The sequence below is a fragment of the Triturus cristatus genome, chromosome 2_1 (genome assembly GCF_964204655.1).
Source record: "Triturus cristatus chromosome 2_1, aTriCri1.1, whole genome shotgun sequence".
Taxonomy (NCBI): domain Eukaryota; kingdom Metazoa; phylum Chordata; class Amphibia; order Caudata; family Salamandridae; genus Triturus; species Triturus cristatus.
In genome coordinates, this window is record NC_140581.1 from 1,095,577,348 (window position 1) to 1,095,595,431 (window position 18,084).

The following is an 18,084-nucleotide window of genomic DNA, read 5'->3' on the forward strand; positions in this document are numbered from 1 at the left end:
ACATTTAACCCAATTCAGCCGAAAATAAAGTGGTGCTTTGCATTCTGTATGAAAGTTTTGAGTGAATAAAATGCAAGTTTCTCTCATCAGTTTGTGGCAGTAGTTTGTAAGGGTACCCTGTTTGTTTTCATCCCTCATAGCGCCAATAAGCATAGTACAGGCACAAACACTTGTCCCGTTAAATAACTGACACAAGAGAACTGGCGTTCCCCTGCACATCGAACAATCAGGGACATGAGAGGAGTGACTGCCTCTGACTGATCACAAACTTGTCAGCACCTTCCACGCTCTCTTGCTTCACACACAGCTTATCTCAGTCATGCTGGTGCCAAGTTGTTTATTTGTGGGGGGGGGGGGGTCGTGGGTGACAGCAGGGAGTGAGAGAGAGGGTTATGGGAGGGCAAGACGGTGGCTGACGGTCCACGGAGAATAAAAAACAGTGGGGCTTATTTCAAAGCCCCTTGCGCCACCGGTGCGTCACTTTTACCGTGGGGAAAAGTGACGTACCGGTGGCGCAAGGAGCTTGTAAATAAGCCCCAGTGTCTGTGGCAGGGTAAACATTAATTAAAATAAATTTAAACGGTGTCACTGGGGTTAATTGAGAGGGATGCTGCGGTTTTCAAGGCAAGGCCTTAATGTAGTCAGCTCCCTGTGTCCCTCTGAATATCGGCGCCCTTGGCCTGTGCCAAATGCCTGCCTCGTTTAAGAGGTCACATACTTAGCAGGTCTGGGGCTCACGGGTGAAATACGAGTAGCTCTAAGGAACCATGTAAGGGGTCTAAAGCCCAGATGCCTGCCTCAGACTAACACTTGCACACATTAGCCCGATCAACAGAACCGCAACCTGAGATGGAACACAGCGCCTAACCATAATTAAATATAGCGCTATAGGTCAGGACGTCACAGCTACGTATGTATTTTATTGTTGTTTTGTGAAGATGCCCACATCATATGTTAATATATTCCAAGGATGGCCATTTTTCAGCAATGACTGTTTTCCCAGTAGACATGCAGGTATGTGAGGTAGATTAATCTATACAGGAAATGGAGGTCGCGAGGGTCCCGTATACCATAACTCAAGCAAGGAAAACGTCCCTACCTGCTACAAGGTTATATAGCAAACAGCAAACATAATTTGGGTTCGGTAGGCCTATCACTTGTCTGAGCCACTACATCTGCTGCACTCGTCATAGGTATTTCGACCCTTACTTGGAAATGTCATATCGGTAAATAAAAGACGTGAGACAGTATGCATGCAGGTATGTGATCGATTATTATATGTGCTAATTGGGACTTGCAAAGCGCACAGTGTGCCCGGTACGGCGTCAGGGCGCTTTTGGGTACTCTGGGTAATCAGTTCCCGACGGCCATACCACACATTAGAGTCTTATTTCGCCAACGCAATAGTGGTGATTAGAATAGAACAGATCTCGATATTTCACATTCCACCAACAAGAGACATGTACCTATTTTGAAAGAAAGTGGAATTGCTGATGCGGAAACCCTCCAACCATGCCTGTCACACCTGTTAAACAAGGTGTCCCTAAAGGGCGTGAACATAGCAGGTTGTTCCTGCCTTTAGCGATGCGTGGGGAGAGGAATGGCGCGCGCCCCTCGCCCCAGGGTGAGGAGTGCTGAGCGCCAGAAGCCTCCAGAGAGCAGTCACGCAGCTCCTCCTCGGCCGGCCTGCAGGGGCCGCCCGCGGACAGGCCTGACAGAGACAGCTCCGGGCTGTCAGTGGCAGAGCGACGGGGCGGGGCCAGCTCCGGGCAGCATGGAGTGGCAGAGCCTGGGCACTCGGCTCATACAGGCGGCATCTGGTGCAGCCGGAGACAGGCAGCGGCCTCTCTGACGCTCTCCTCAGGTCCCCATCTGCATCTCCTGGTCTTGGCTGGACAGGACACATCCCGAGCAGCCTCTCCTCTCCTCTGAAGTGACCCGCGGCGGTCAGGACCATGCTCCCCCGCAGCCGGGCTCTGCTGGCCGGCCTACTCCTGTGCGCAGCAGGTAACTCGTCCTGTGTCACTGTGGGTGGGCAGGGCAGCGCCATCGGGGGGCAGCAGCGAGTGCGACGCGAGCCAGTGAGTGCGATTGCGCGCACGGGACAGAGGGTGGGGGCGCAGGGACACCTGTCTCTGCCTGTCACTCGCTCTCTGCAGCTTTTGGATATGCGGACTGGCGAACAGGTGTCATCGGCCTTTGCATGTTTAATGGGACTGTTAACAAGGCTGATGATGCTGCACTTGTCAGCAGTGATGCTGCACTTTTAATGGGGCTTTTACACTGTCAGTCGGACACTAATAAGCGGTTGCCAGCTGCGTTACTATTTTATTCTGAAAGTAATTTGCTTTGGCCGCGAAGTCGCAATACTTTTAATGGGACAGTACAAGTAGTTACTATCAAGGTTCTTACACTCATTGTGATAGTAGCGGCACTTTTCAGCTAAAGTGCTATTTTGTAATAGGACACTGCCCCTGCTTTTCATCAACGTCGCTGCTCTACTATTATGTTCATCTGTGCAGCATATGCATCTATTCTTACCTATACATTTTAATGGCGCAGTCAGAAATGCTGTTTTTGTGTATGGATCAATACGTACCTGCATCTGTCACCAATTCTGCAATCGGTTTAATAAGTCAGTAAATACTTGTGAACGATGCGGGAGTGCTTTTAATTGGATGGGACCGGTACCTATCAGTAGTGTTCCTGTACCTTTAATTAATCAGCGCCTACACGTGCCTGCTGTAATGCTGTACGTTGAAGTCGGGCTGCATCTCCCGCTGCCTCTGCCATGGTGATGCGTCATGCGTCAGGTGTTTTGTAAACACTTCACTGCTGCGGCCAACACGGAAACAAGCGTCTGGAAGTGAAACTGCGAGAAGAGCCAGGGAGAGGCGGGTTTCCCCGTCCAGAGTCCAGCAAGCACCCACCGTCACTTCTGGGAAAGGGGGTCCTCTCGGGACACGGTCCCCGAAATAATCCCCCCCCCCCCGCCCCCAACGCCTAGCTCGACGGGCGTCAAGATGAAACCTTGTATTTATCCATACTGTTAGAATTAAAGGGATAATTCGGGGAATGACGTCGCAATAGATACATCCCCAACTGGCATCAGCAAATACATATTTCTGAATGCCTAATATTGCTGGTTGTTAGAGATTCAGGACTGGGGTAGAACTGTTCTCTTTTTTCTCTACTAGGAATTGTCTCTTTAATTCACCCTTACTTGTGATAAGGAGGTATGCTCCTCACAGTACAAGGAGGCCACACCGTGTACAGTTTACAACACTCCCCTGCAGCCGTAGTGATCGGCGATCATTTCCTGTTGTGTTAACTCACCCACTGAAGCGCAGACCAAGAATGAAAAGATGGATACTTACAAAACGGGCACCATCACACACCGCGCGAGGTTCCTGGCATATGGGTTTGGTACTAGTCCCGGTCAATTTAATGGTCGGATATAATAATGCACCGCTGCTGCAAAGCGCAGGTACTTTCACTCTCAAACTAAAGTGCCGGTACTCAGTACCTGACAGTACCGGCCATTTAATGCATTGATTGGAACAGTGTTTTATAGGTTTATTCTATATCTTTGGTCAAAGGGGTATAACCATATAAAGTCACCCAAACAATAGAGGAAGACTTCTGACAGGAGCGACCAGTATGCACGCAGGTGAGCTGATTGCTGTGTTCCGTGCGTCTCATCATCGGCGCCCTCCTCCTTACAGAGTGGGACCTACACCAGTGTTGTTTTTCCTGACTCTTGACACGTAGACAAATGTGACGTATCGGGAGTTGCTGGAGGAGGAGGCTTGGGTTGCGGTCACGCGAGGTGTTGCTGAAATACGCTTGATTATTTTGTGTCAGGCATGTATGAAGAGCTGGAGAAATTAAATGGCCTCATCTCAAAGAGTACTATCAAGGAAGGATGGTGAATTTACAATGCCAGTCAGTCAGTCAAACAACTTTATTTCGGCTATACAGCCATAAAAGCACATAAAATAGTACGATACATATAGTACAAAAGACAAATACACCAGATGATAAAAATTGTGCTCAAATGTCATCAATTTACAATGTGCACATGCAAGGAAGTAATTGATAAACTGGTACAACTACCAGTCCTCTCTGAGGAAATGCTCTGAGAAATAAAGAAAGCACCATGGGCAAACTTTACAGACTGCTGCACAAGCAGGTGATGCAAAGGAAGCCCACCTCGCTGGGTAGGGATACGCAGCATAGGAGGAGCAGATACGGACACCAATCACTCCACCCAATCATGAAAAAACTATAAATGACCAACAAGCCAGTACAAACAGGCAGTGGGACAGGATGCTCCCTATAGAAAGGAGCAGGGCCGGCTTTAGCACTGGTGGCGCCCTGTGTGACAATGTTTATTGGCGCCCCCACCCCCTCAATGACCACCTCCGCCAAGGATTCCCTCACTACCACCATTTGGCAATGCCCCCCAAGTCTCTATAACCACAGTCTCTTAGATTCATTTAGTTTTATAGCGTCGCTCATACCCTTTTAAGACGTCAGAGCACTTTACATCACATACGCATTGCACAGAGACAATCATCGCTGTGCAAATCTGTATATAGGAAAGGTTACGTAAGACAGAGGCCTACAAGGAGTAGGAGACACAGGTCATCCTTACTGGTAGGCATTATAGTTTAAGAGTCATTGGACTAGAAAATCACAAATTCAGAATTTAAAATGCAACACCATTGTTAGGGGGTTTCTTTCATAATATGAATTGATTTCCCCCCAAATGAATCCCTTTTGCAAATTAGGACAACGAAAGACTGAGCAAAAAATATATAGCTCTCATATTTTCCTTGCAATTTACATGCAGCAGGCACATTAACACTGTGAACTATGATGATTCAAAACTTTTACAAGAGAAAGCTCCGGTCTTTCTCCAGGAAGAACATTAATCACCGGAGTTGTCATTTTTATTGATGTCTGGAATTTGCTGGGTCAATGTACGCAGCATTAGGTGCTTTTGAAAGATGAACATGGCGCCCCCACCCAAAGTCAGCGCCCGGTGCGGTGGCACCGATCGCACCGCCCTAGAGCCGGGCCTGGAAAGAAGAATTCATGAACAAAAGCAAGAGACAGTCACTATTGAGATGTCACCATCCAGAAACCCTGCACCTCCACGCATGGCAAAGCGGGAAGGAAAGCGCACAAGGAAAGGCAGATAGTGAGGTTACCCAATGAGTTCCTGCACAGGGCAAGCACCAGGTGAATATGGCAACGAGATCGCTGACCCCACCACTATGGAGGCTAACCAAGGAGAAACAGAAGCTGAGCGTCAAGAGCCTGGAGAGCATTGGGTAATATCAAAACCACAAAAGGACACTGTTCCTATTGCATGGTGCAAACAGTCACCAATGCATAAAGGTGCAAAAAGTCACCCATTTATTAAAAAGGAAAGAAAAAGAAGGAAAAGAGAGAGAGACCCTAGGTGATGAGGACCCACCAGTGAAATGAAGGAACACAAAGAGTCCTCTGTTGCCCTCACACACCCCAAGGAGTGTCATGCTTCATCATTGGGCGTTTGCTCCTCGTGGGGCCGGCGCTGCAATTCCCCACGGGTCCCCCGAAGGGTCTCTTTATCGGAGATCTTTTTTGGACTGCCGGATGGTGCATGCGGGTGTGTAGGGTGGGGGTCAAATGAGGGTAAAAATAGTGCGTGCATAGTGATGTCTCAGTTCATAAAGGGTAAACATGCAGCAAATGTAATAGATTGTATACCCTTCACAAATTAAACTGCTGTGTGAAATCTTGCCCCTGCGGCACACTATGCCTGTGTGTCAGAAAGGTCATAGGTCGACATGTTTCGCGCCTGCGTCGCCTTAATGGTCGTTGGCGCTTCCTCAGGACCAAAACTATAAAGTTAAAGTGCACGTGAAATAAAACCAATTAAAATACCCTCTAAATTAGTCAGGGCGGATAGTGAGCCTGTGTACCTATAATTTGGCTGCAACTGCATGGTGTATACCGCTCCTGGTCGATACCTATAATTTGGCTGCAACTGCATGGTGTATACCGCTCCTGGTCGATACCTCCCACTGTCATGGTGGTTCTTCTCTGGCTCGAGTAATGGGCGCCCGCACATTGTCGGGAAATTTGCCGGGATGCTGACACCTGTCCACCTACCCCGTCCCTGCATCTGCCAGTTGTGAGCCAATGGGGACATCTCAACAGCCCCCGAGGCTGATCCAGCTGGCTCTGGAAGAAGAGGGTCAGCAAGAGGCTGTGAATGAGCTTAATCGTAGCACTAAAGATGATGCTGTGAAATAGGAGGAAGAGGCGGAACCCCCTCCAGTAAAGAGGAAACCTGTACAGAGCAGTAACACCCCAGTGGGCCGGGAGGCTCAACAAATGAACATTGCAGACCTGAAATGAGGTCCAGGGAGGTCTGTTCACAGCAGGACTGCGTCCGCGACCCTGGCCAGCCTGGAAAAAATCAGGTCAAGGAGTCGGTCAACCACATTACATTGGACTATGGCCAAGGGGATAATGGTGCCGAACTACAAACGAGGGAGGATATAAGATCAAATCCTGGTTCTAAGCTGATCTGCGGCCTGTGCAGGAGTCAACCAGAGCAGAGGCTGCTGCACTACGCGAAGACTGTGAACACCCACGGGGGTGATATTGAAGAAGGGAACACATATCCCCAAATACAGATCCAGAGGCTCCCGCGATATTCCAAATCACTCAAACATATTAAAGTTAACAAAGGGCTTGCCAGGCCTGGTGGAAGTTGAATCCCAAGACATCTTTTCCATCAAATTCTTGGCTCCCCTCTGAAAGCAAGTATCTAAACCCACACTGGCGACGTTCAACTGCCTACAGATCCAAGCCAAATTCATTGCCTGTAAGGAGCTGCTAAAGAGCTGGGGCATAAAATAGTGCACTTCCGGGAGGGGTGCTATCCGCCCCTGCTCCTGCTATCAAACCAACCTGCAAGGGACTGTGGAACTCATACGTCACCCTTCCCGAGATGAAACAAGGGTTGGATCCAACAGGTACCCTCAGTTCTGAAAGGTGCAGTGGGTTGGTCCTTGTCCACGAGAGTCCTGGGGCTGAAGATCCAAGCAGCAAAGTTGAAAGCAGAGGAAGGCACTGGGTCTAGACAAGTCTCAAAACAGATTAAATCGATCAACCCTAGCTGGTTACCTTCAGTTCTATCAGGGGAGGGCTGCAAATACTCAAACGAGAAACCTGTGAGGCATCACCCAAAAAGCATGGCACGCTAATCATTTATGCTTGGAATTTGGGAAGACTTGCCTCAAAAACGCAAGGTTCTCCAATGACGGAATACCTTGAGAATTTTGATATAGTTGCATTGCAGGAGACCTGCGCCCAATCCAGCATTCCGTTCATTGGATTCATTGAATACAACAGATGGGCATGTAAAAGTAGCATCCACGGAAGGGCAAAAGGTGGGTTAGCGGCCTTTGTGAACTCTAAACTAACCCCAAAGGTAACGCCGCTAGATATAGATGAACCCTGGTTACTGGTGATACATCTTGAGGGATGGAACAAGCAGTAGGAAACCCCACTGGTCCTGATTAATATTTATATTAACTCTAGAGAAAACAATAAAGATAGTTGACAAGCTGATTAATCCTCTTGTGGAGTGTAAAAGAGATAAAAAGATGGCAAACCTGGTAATTCACCGGAGATTTTAAACTGAACCTTTTTCAAGACACACAAGGACAGCGAAGAGGTGCTACATGTGCTGTCAGCACAAAGTTACCCACCTCATAGAGGACATGATAATCTTGGGAAAAGTCTCCTGAAGGCTTGTGAATCAGCTGACCTTGTAATGCCAAATGAACGCTTCCCCTGGGACATTCCATCTGATTGGATAAGGTGCTCTTGCAAAACAATTTCCTATCTCGATTACACAATGGAGAGCACCAGTCTGTTTAGTGGGATAGTTTATTTTAAAATAGAGCATAGACCAGAGTGTGACCATCAGCCGCAAAACCCCTGTCTAAGCGCCGACCTAATCGTTTTAGATTATGCATGGATAGAGCAGGCAGAAGCTCACTCTGAAAATCTAAAATGCCTTAAATGGAGTCTGAATAACATTGAAGGCTTGGCAAGTGAGGCTGAGGGAATCCTGAAGGACATATCAACCAGCAAGCAGACTCCAATAAAGGTATTGGAGCGTCTCTCGGAGACCCTAGCAGCAAGATATCCGGCCAATAATTCTAAGAAAGGCAAAAACATTACCTACAAAAGAGTCATCAACTGGCCAAAGCCGGTTCGCCTCATCAGGTTCAGAATTAGCAAAGTTCTCTGTCAACTGCGGCGCTCGCCACTGAACTCAGCCGTACTAAAGTGCCTAAGAATTGAGCATAGGAGAATAAAAACTGTCGCATGGCTACTAAAGAAAGAGAGATCAGAAGCACTGTGGGCAAAGCTATTCTACTCCTCCAATAGAAATGACCATAGACACTTTTGAAAACTAATTAATGAGCTTGACAAGGGTCCCAGGGTGGCAAATAACGCTGACATAAACTAGGAAGAATTGATGAATTACCGAAGAGCACACTATAAGGGAAGCACAGATGACCATTCTGCCCTGGGTCTTGGCCCGGCCCCACATCAAGAAGATTACAGCACAATCCCACACTAGTTGGTGAGCCCCAAAATCCATAGTAATGGCGCTACCGTCATCATAGACCATTTAGTGGAACCCATAGACCATTCAATGGAGTCCCTGGTAAAAATAATTGAGATCTCACTCACCAACTGTGCACCCGGCCCTAATGGTATACTGACTGCACTTCTGAAGCAAAATGTTATACCTCGGGCTGTTTTTCTAAATTCGATGATCAAAATATTGCTGACAGAAAGCTTCCCGGAAAGCTGGAGAGTCCCAGTGATCCCCCCCATTTTCAAGGGCGGGGTAGCTGCGTCCCCAAGTTATTATAGATTGATATCATTGCTCGATGTGCATCTCAAATATTACTCAACACTATTATTGCAAGATCTACAGGAGTGGGTGACAGAAGCAAAAAGGCTACAAATGAACCAAACAATGTTTTCTAAAAAAGCAAGGAGCTACCACCAATTTGATGACTGTAGGCCTCATAATGAAAAGGGCGTGCAACACCGGGACACCGCTATTCATGTGTTTTGTGGACTTCAAAGCAGCCTTTGAGTGCGTCCCTCGAGGTCTGCTTTGGGAACAACTACTATGCTGGGGAATTCTACAAAATCATTTGAGGGCCATCCAATTAAGGTGGGGGATGGGCGTTATCTATCTCGAAAGGTCAACACCTCCTTGGGACTGAAACGGATGTGTACTGGTGCCACTGCTGTTCAACCTGTTTATCTCAGATCTCTTGCCATCCCTAGCCGAAGTGGTGTCACATGACCCAAGCTTCGGGTCTCAATAGCTAAGCAACATCTTATATGCAGACGATCTGCTGTTGTTAAGTAACACCCAAGTAGGCCTGCAAAGGCTGATCAACAGGCTTGCATAGTACTCAGCAAGCAATCAGTTGGAAAGCAACCTCAAAAAGACCAAAAGTATACCCCATAAACAACGAATAGCAAAAAAGGAGAAATGGTGCATAAACAGGTCCATCATTGATGAAGTTCCAACATACACATACCTAGGGTTCAAACTGGACTAAAGAAGTTCCTTTGTCCCACACAAAAAATCTATCATTGCAAAAGCTGAGGCCTTAAATTTTGCCTTCTCAAATCTGAGGAAAACTTTGTGGGGTCACAATTTAAAGGCATTGATAACAGTGATCAAATCAAACTTGATCCCAAATTTGTCATACAGAGGCAAGATATTGCTGGGTGAAGATGGGGACTTGCTGGAGAAGCTAATAATACGAACATACAAACAAGCTTTTTAGTTACCAAAGTCTGCCCCTCCTGTCCAAGTAAGATTGGAATTCGCCTTGGTAAAACAACCACTAGCCAGGCAAGGGGACTTTCGTTAAGTGCTGTCATCGACTGCGAGGTGCCCCGGAGGGATCCTTGGCTAAACTTGCCTTGGCGGAGATACATTTGACAAGAGGAAAGGTAAACTTACCAAATACCTACAGGAAAGTATAGAGAATCTAGGTATCTTAGAATTATGGTAACTGAATACGAGTGGCAATACCTTCAAGAAAATGGTGACCAAATGCATACAGCTGAAAAGCGCTTGGAGGATAAAGCTACATTGACAAAACGATTGCATGGGTGGTTAGTAACAAACTCTTATAACTTCAGCAAGAAACAGCCCTACTTTGAGGCAGCACCGTTACTGACTATCAAGAGGGAACTGATCAAGATGCGACTTAGACACCTTCCGACACTCGATTCCATTCCCAAGTGGCAGAAGAAGGCCCAACCTGAAGATGCATTATGTTGTTTGTATCGTCAAGGAAAAGCAACGTTTATACATGTACTTTGTGCCCCAACCTGCTTGTACACCGGAGGACACTGCTGCGCAAGGAGTGCTTAGCCTTAGATGTCAGAACTTGTAGGACGGCGATTATAGAGGCTTTAAATCCCCAGAACTTCCTCTTGAACTTTGGGCTGGCGCAATATTTTGCAATTTTTCATAACTTGATTACAGATTTTAAATCAAACACTGTCCATGGGTTAGAAAGGAACCTATATAACTTTTCCAATTAATGATGGTTTGCTAGGGACAGAATAAGAGAATTATTGATCCCTATCCCAGAGCTGATATGAAGCATCAATTGAAGGTTTGGCCAGGTGACGACAACAAGGAATTGTACTCAGTCCTGTTCACTGCTGGATGCCTAGCGTTGATCAGTCAAACATGGGAAAAGACGGATTTATTTATTTATTTATCTATGCACGTTTGCACAAGAACTGTGTCCCTCATCCTGTCATAGCGTTGTCTCTCTAACAAAGCAAATCAAAGTATTTATCGGAAAGTATTAATTATTGTTTACGCTCGATTGCACAGAAAATGCTATCTTTGCACACTTGTGTCAATGTTTGACTAGGGTCTTTGATAAAGTTTTGCACGTGTAATTTTACCAGGCTGACAGGAGCATTTTAATATGTTCAAACTGTTTGTGCTTCTTTGCACAGCTGTGTTAATGTTTGCTCTAAGCATTTTGATAATGCCTCTTTTCACAGTTGTGTCAATGTTTGTTCTAAGCACCTCGATATTGTTGCGCACATAACTCTAGCAGATTGATATGAGATGATGAGCCATCTTAAAATGTTTATACTGTTTATGCCTCTTTGCCCAGTAAGTCCTCGATATCTGCATGCTGCACTCTCTGAATGATTCACTGTGAGATCAGGATTACATATTTTATCTATGTATTTTATAATGTACTCTGCATGATCTTCCTGTGCCCACATACATGAGATAGGAAGGCCCACGATCTTAACATTGACAAAACCCCTGCATTGTTACCCCTTTGTTTGAACAATGTATTCACCAAATATGATTCACTGGGTTATAGCAAGGTTGAGGCAGAGACTCATTTGGTAGCCTATCCGTCTTTGTACGGCATGCTTTTAGATCTGGTAACTACGCACCTTTGTTATGAGAAGCAGAACTTAGCCATGAGATGGATGAAGAAGTGTGAGAGAGACGCGCAGCTTATGTTTTTTCACTAAGTGTGCAGTGTTGAGCAGCTCTGCAAGTCTCCTTTTGGTATTTTTATGGTCAGAGTGCACTGAGTTTCTTACTTCCTTGGTTGGCTCTTCTGAGATATTTTATTTAAAGTTAATGGTCTTGAGCAGGTATAAGTTGAAGTAGAAAAGTTGGAGAGATCTGCTGGATGGGCTTTATTAACATCATCCCATTTCTGATTGTCATTGTGAGATGTCAAGAAGTGGTCATAATATGCTGCATGTGGGTACCTGCGGTAGTGGACTAAATTAAAGTCCTCTGTTGATCAACAGCGTGTGGCAGATCTCTTCAGTTATTCCATGCCTATTCAGTGGGTGATGGGTGGTTTATTGCTGTGGAATAGTACACCGCTGGATCCTGGACACAATTCGTAGCAGGTTTGTCTTATGTGAGTGTAAAAGTAACAAGCGTCATAAGGGAATTATTATACAGCCTGAAAGAACTGCAATCAACTGCTTGACCACTGGGTATTATTGTATTAATATAGGCCAAGAGGATTACATGTTGTTTTGTATTGTAATTGCATTTATATTGTGATTACTACCCATGACCAGGCGACGAGGCTCTTTGTGCGGCACCACGTGCAGCACAAGAGGGTTCAGCTTCTTTCTGTCGCTCGAGTAGATGTTCTACTCGAGTGGCAGCTTCCTCAAAGCGAGCATCAGGTTTCTCAATGCGAGTGGTAGCGACCTGCCGTGACCCCCCAAATTGAGAAATTTCCCCAGGAAGTGGTCTAGCATTGAATTTTCCTCACTCACGCTCACCAACTTAACTTTGGTGAGCTGCGAGAAAGGAAATACTCCACTCTGCACCACTCTGCCGAGTTTTCTGGAACTCCGCGCTCTATGCGGAGCATGGAGTGCGAAAAACTCTGCAAACTCGATGTGCGGATCAGAGTTTACCGCCCAGGCCTACTCAGGACACATCACTGCTCATGAACCTTTATTCTCATCAGCACCTCATGTAAAGCACTCATATGCAGCTAAAATGTAGCATGTTGCACATATCAAAATCCCAAAAGAATCAAGCATTGGCAAAGGCAATACGACTAGCATTAGTTGCTGAAGCATGTAAACATTGGCATTTACAAATCCTATTTACATGTGTTAAATGCACAAATGCTTTTAATTACATTAAACCATGGACCATAGGCTTTACCAGTGCTGTATAATAAGTAGCAAAAAGGGATTGCTTTCTTTAAATAATGAACATGGGAGCCAAAACACTGAATGTGACAAATTGCATGATGATTGAGTAAACTTGTCCTGCTTAATTCCTCATACATACCAATGAAAGCACTTTAGAATGTAGAAAGATATATAACGTAGCATATAGTTTGCAGTGAGAGAGTAACACTTCATTTGGAGGAGCCAAACTCCACTCTATGTATACATTAAATAATTGGTACCAATAAATTTTGCAGACAGCTGTGCTCTCAAGTCAAACATAAAAGCAGTGACCAAATAGCAGTGATACTTGACATATCACCCAACTGAAGGATACAAAATTAGCTAGCAAGGGTAACACTCCCACCCCCTTTAAGTGCACAAACAAAAAATTAGCACTTTCTGGCAAAGAAATAGAATTTATCTTCCCCCTAAAGCACTCTTATCTTCTTAGGCTTCTGAGTTTTTCACCATGCAAATACAAGGGGACCTCACTTAGGCTCTTCCATCCTGGCCACTTATCAGGCTGTACTTGAAAGCCATCATCAGCCAAGAAGAACTATCATTTCATCCCAGACCCTTAGCTGTCCAATCTCTCACTTGCTCCTACAGGAAGTACACGAGCAGTGCGCTCAAGTAGGAACATCATCTACTCTTAAAAGAGAGATCGGAGCCACCGGGAAGACATCTAAAGCAATTATGAAGTGAAGCTCACCCACCAATGCATCTGTCTTGGATTGTGAGCCAAGACAATAATTTTTAGCAAAGGTACTGATCAATCTTCGATTAGCAGCCTCACAAATAATAGGAATGATGGGATTCCTAATCGGAGCACCTGTACAGCTTTCGCTCATACAGAGTGGGCTATGGTCTTAATCAGATGTACCTATTAACTATCTCATAACAAGTAAGTATACAAGAGTAGCCATCGGGCTACCATCTGTTTAGACGAGGCAAGCCTGTTTAAACAGCTGCATGTTTTTCACAGAGATGGTAGCCTTTTTGAAATTCCTTGGTATTACCTTGTGATATCTTTCTTAACATCAAGGGCTGGAAGTGGATCTAGTAAAGACGTGTGTAATTAAACTGCATCGTGACCAATTCACTGAACATTTATAATACAAAAAGAAACATTGTGTGTTAGGAGAGTATGAATGGTGTATACTACGACAATTTGTCACAATCACTTCATTCTCTTAAGACCAAACCGATGAAAAGTTGCTGAAAACACTGCACAAGGGACTGCCAAACATTTTACAAAAGTTAACTGGTCATCTTGCAGAGCATGGCTGTTGTATTCAAGTAGGAAAAGGGCAATTATTTTGCCCAGGCCTTAGTAAAATACCTAATTGAGATAGGGTGTAACAATTATGCTATGTTTTGTTTCACTATGCATGCAAATTCATATTTACGTAACAGACAACTGGCCAGATGTATTACTGGCCAAGTTACACTAAAGTGCTGTGTTTGCAGGGCATCTGAAATGCAGCCGATCAATTCTTCTGTGCAGGCGCAGTGCTAAGAGTCTGCCTGCAAGGATTGACAAAACTAGAAAAAAATCCTTCTGCAGATCACTGTAACCAGTTATAAATGCAGAGATGGAAGCCTGCAAGGGACAACAGACCTCCATCTCTACACTTGCAAAAAGCCAATATTGGAATTCATTTTGCTTCAAGGGTTAGAGGCCGCAGTGGCAAACGCGGTGGCACGTTGCAAAAGGAACATTGGCAGAGTATGCCTAAGTCCAAGGGACCTCTGTTTTACCAATGATGCCCACGGCTATCATTGGCACAGTGGAAACTGGCCCAAATGGACAGCAACCACTATGCAAATGGTTTCTGACTTTCAACGGTAGTCGGTAGCCTTTCAATGTTTTGAGATAGTTGCTGCACTCTCAAAAGTTTGACATTTGTCCATGCAGATTGCATGAAACAAATAGAAGGCTTCTTGTCCACCATTTGGCTTGCAAGTCACATGGAATTGCAATGTTGAGATGGTGAGTCCCAAAGATATTTTTGGGTTGCAGGATTATATTGATTAGGCCTGGGCAAATTTTAAATTATGCCAGTGTAATTGATGTAATTTCTGGAATATTGCATATCGCTTATGTGAAATTCCCAAAATTATGACATTACACCACATAGCATGATCACGATATGGTCTGCTGCAACTTTATAGCACAGGAACTTTCAGAATGTGAGTGACTGTTCTCTTCAATTGCCTTTCTAGGGCTATTTTTAGGGCAAACTGTGCCCATATGTCTAAAATTGATGCAAACATGCATTTTACACTAAAATATAGAGTTAAATGACAGATGTGCCTTTCACATCACTATGCATTGATTGCAATAATTTTCTTGAAATTCCACTTAATGAAGCAAACGCAAGTGCACAAAGTTTGCAGTTCCCTGCTTTCAATACCCGATGGGCCCGATTCACAGAACTAACTTAAGACAAAATCCTAAACTTACTACCATTTTGGTATTCACAGAAGGCACTTACTCATTTTGGTATTCACAGAAGGCACTTACTCATTTTGGTATTCACAGAAGTTAAGAGTCCTAACTTTAGGACTCCTAAATGCCTTCTGTGAATACCGAAAGTCTTAAAATTAGGATTTTTCTCAGTTTAGTAGTAGTATAGTTAGGACTCCTAACTTTAGGACTCCTAAATGCCTTCTGTGAATTCCGAAAGTCTTAAAATTAGGATTTTTCTCAATTTAGTAGTCCTAAATTTAGGACTCCTAACTTTAGGACTCCTAAATGCCTTCTGTGAATACCGAAAGCCTTAAAATTAGGATTTTTCTCAGTTTAGTAGTTGTAAAGTTAGGAGTCCTAACCTTAGGACTCCTAAACTGAGAAAAATCCTAATTTTAAGACTTTCGGTATTCACAGAAGACATTTAGGAGTCCTAAAGTTAGGACTCCTAACTTCTGTGAATACCGAAGTGAGTAAGTGTCTTCTGTGAATACCAAAATGAGTAAGTGCCTTCTGTGAATACCAAAATGGTAGTAAGTTTAGGATTTTGTCTTAAGTTAGTTCTGTGAATCGGGCCCATGGTTTTTAGAGCAGCAATTATTTTAAGACGGTTCTCAGTGTTTAGAAAAATCTCAAATATTTTGCATCCCATTTTGAAGTGTGAAGTCTTGATTCTGAAAGTGTCTTCTAGTGAGACATGCATAATTATTATGTTATGTACAATACTGTTGTACTTGAATGTTTTTTCATTGAAAGACCGAAGATGTTCTATATAGTGAATACAGAGTAAAACCGAAACTGGTTTTCAAAACACTTTTTGGATGTGCAGAATTGTAGAAGCTCCTTTTTAGGTCTCGCCTAGGGAGCGCTTGCACTGTCTCTTCGAGACATGCTGTATCTAGACTATGGGCTTTAAGGGTTGCCCGTTTTTCTAATTGGCTCCCTTTATTGTCCTGCGTAAATGGCTGCTTTTTATTGGTTAATAAGATCAGTATTCCCTCCTTTTCTATGTTTGTAACCTCCCATGAGGACTGCTCCTGTTGCATGTGCTGTTACTCATTATGTTATTTATTAGTTACAGAACACTCTTTTTTCCTTTGTGCTTCTTTAAGCTCAGGAACTGCACGTGTGTCTATGCTTGCTCCCTCTCCCCAGCTGCAGCAGACTCCTTCCCCTCCTCTTTCTCTCTTCGGCTGCTGCTGCATCCTCCTAGCCCTTCGCTTCCTCTCTTCGACTATAGCTGCCTCCTCCTCCTCCCTCATGCTTTTCAAACGTAAGGCCTGGCATCCTGGCCCCTGCCTTCATATAGCTGCTGCCGCCTGGTTCTGATTATACCAGCTTTCCTGCTGGGTAATCAGTATTTAAGTGTGAGTTTGCCTGGGCAGCAGGCATGAGAGGCGTGCGAGGGAGAATGGCGCTGCTTTCTTCAGGAAACTCAAAAAGTCTTCAGGAAGCCTGACCGGTCTTCCATTGCACACCGGCTATTAAATGTTAAGAATTATGCTTTTTGTGGTCTGGTGTCTTCAGGGCATTGATAATGTTAAAACTACACAGGTGCAACCAATCTCCTTGTAACTTTGGGTTTCCGGACTATTTTATGTTTTCGGCCTTAAGGGGAGGGGCTAGCAGCTCTTAAGTATTTTTCGGAAGCACGTATGTTGAGATGTGGCAGCAAACAGCAGCAAAAAGTTGATGAAATGTGGACCTCGCCCCCTCGTGTGCTGCCGCCTCGTGTGCTGCCCTACTCGCCCGCTGCACCACTCGCGTGCGCTTTTACCCCTCCGTTAGCCACTGCTTTTGTCTAATGCATTAAACCCTGTATTTACTTAGCACTATTTCCTTGTTGCAGTATGTAACCGCTATTCTAACATCACATACGCAGAGCTGCACTCATGGGGGAGGCATGGTATATGGACAAGTCCCTGGAGGACCTGAGGCAGCCACATTGGTTGCAGCCCAGCCGGTCTGTGAGCATCGCTGAATTTGAGCGGCTAGCTGTCTTCTACTGGAAGATAAGGGCCCCAGTAGGCAGCACTGTGGGCTGTTGGTAGGTTGAAGGTGCCGGTGGTCACCAGAAGCACTATACGGGGACAGCAGCAAACGGTAGCGTGAGAGGAAGATGTGCCCACGCTTGGCTGCCAATTTGGAAGGAACCTCCTCAGTGGCAGTTGCATTGTAGCGGTAGCCAGTGTAATTACTTCCTCCTATAAGAACTTTCTTTGCAACTGCTTGCGCTCATTTCCATGACTTGACACTGGATTAAATTACGGCAAAATACACGCCTTTAGAGTCCTTTCTTTCCTGTGGGTTCATTAACTGGCTCTTAATTTGGCAGAGCGTGGGCAGTCCTGGGTGGGAAAGAGTTCTTAATGCAAATGCTAATCATATACTTTGTTGTGTTTTTTATTTAACAAAAAGTCATGCTTCATGTAGGGCAGGTCATAGCTCCCCACAGTTTACCACACAGCTATCAGTCAAAGGAATCTCGTTTAGAAAATAAGCACGTTTTTGTTAGATGTTCACAGGTACTTTGCTAATACTAGCACTGCATTAACATTTAATCTTACAATTTTTTTGCAGTTTGTTGATTAAAGACTAAAAAATGTCATTAATAGTACCTGAGTCATTTATTTAATTGTTCAGTCATTTCCTAAGGAGTCTAAATAATATAGGACAATATGATCGAGTGAGAGACGACTGAGCTAGAGAATTGCATCTCTAGTCGACATTCTTCCCCCCTTTGAAAGGATGTAGGTAAATTCAATTTAGCGAGTCCTTAATAGCGATTTTTA

General features: G+C 44.8%; 1 protein-coding gene across 1 annotated transcript in view; it reads left to right on the forward strand.

The window, feature by feature from the left end:
* The first annotated feature begins 1,554 nt into the window (after nucleotides 1–1,554).
* The window catches only part of PARM1 (prostate androgen-regulated mucin-like protein 1), a 409,351-nt gene continuing 392,821 nt past the window's right edge, over nucleotides 1,555–18,084 (forward strand). Inside the window, exon 1 of the mRNA XM_085636487.1 lies at nucleotides 1,555–2,007. Coding sequence (XP_085492613.1) covers nucleotides 1,956–2,007 — 52 coding nt within the window. The 5' untranslated portion in view covers nucleotides 1,555–1,955. The remainder of the gene's footprint in view (nucleotides 2,008–18,084) is intronic.